General features: G+C 47.0%; 1 protein-coding gene across 1 annotated transcript; it reads right to left on the bottom strand.

Moving 5' to 3' along the window:
* Window positions 1–6: 6 nt before the first annotated feature.
* On the bottom strand, window positions 7–420 carry LOC109116074 (probable LRR receptor-like serine/threonine-protein kinase At5g10290; the record flags this gene model as incomplete). The annotated part of the gene is made up of 1 exon (XM_019200854.1): window positions 7–420. A coding segment is annotated over one exon (414 nt), but the record flags the coding sequence as incomplete, so codon positions are not given.
* Between the last annotated feature and the right edge of the window lie 20 nt (window positions 421–440).

Below are 440 nucleotides of genomic sequence, written 5' to 3'. Positions count from 1 at the left end.
GAAATGATGAACACTTACATGGTCAAGCAGCAAGACATCATCTTCTTCCTCCAACCTTGAAAAATCAATCGCCCTTTGCCCCGTTACGAGCTCCAGAAGCATAATTCCATACCCAAAAACATCGGTTTTCTCCGATGATTTCCCCGTGGATAGATACTCGGGTGCGATGTGACCCATCGTCCCACGAACCTGAGTGGTCACATTAGTCCTTCTAACGTCAACCAGTTTGGCTAAACCAAAATCACCAACCACTGCTTCGAAATCTTCATCGAGCAACACATTCGCTGCCTTCACATCACGATGTATGATCTTCGGGTTGCAATGCTCGTGAAGATACTCAAGCCCTCGTGCTGCACCTAACGCAATCCTCTTCCTCGTAGGCCAATCCAGAATCGAATCCCCTGGTTTGATCTCTGCAAATCAGAAAGGAGAACTCTTTC

Source organism: Tarenaya hassleriana, unplaced genomic scaffold, assembly GCF_000463585.1.
Source record: "Tarenaya hassleriana unplaced genomic scaffold, ASM46358v1 Cleome6108, whole genome shotgun sequence".
Classification (NCBI taxonomy): domain Eukaryota; kingdom Viridiplantae; phylum Streptophyta; class Magnoliopsida; order Brassicales; family Cleomaceae; genus Tarenaya; species Tarenaya hassleriana.
This window is presented reverse-complemented; position numbering and strand designations above follow the sequence as displayed.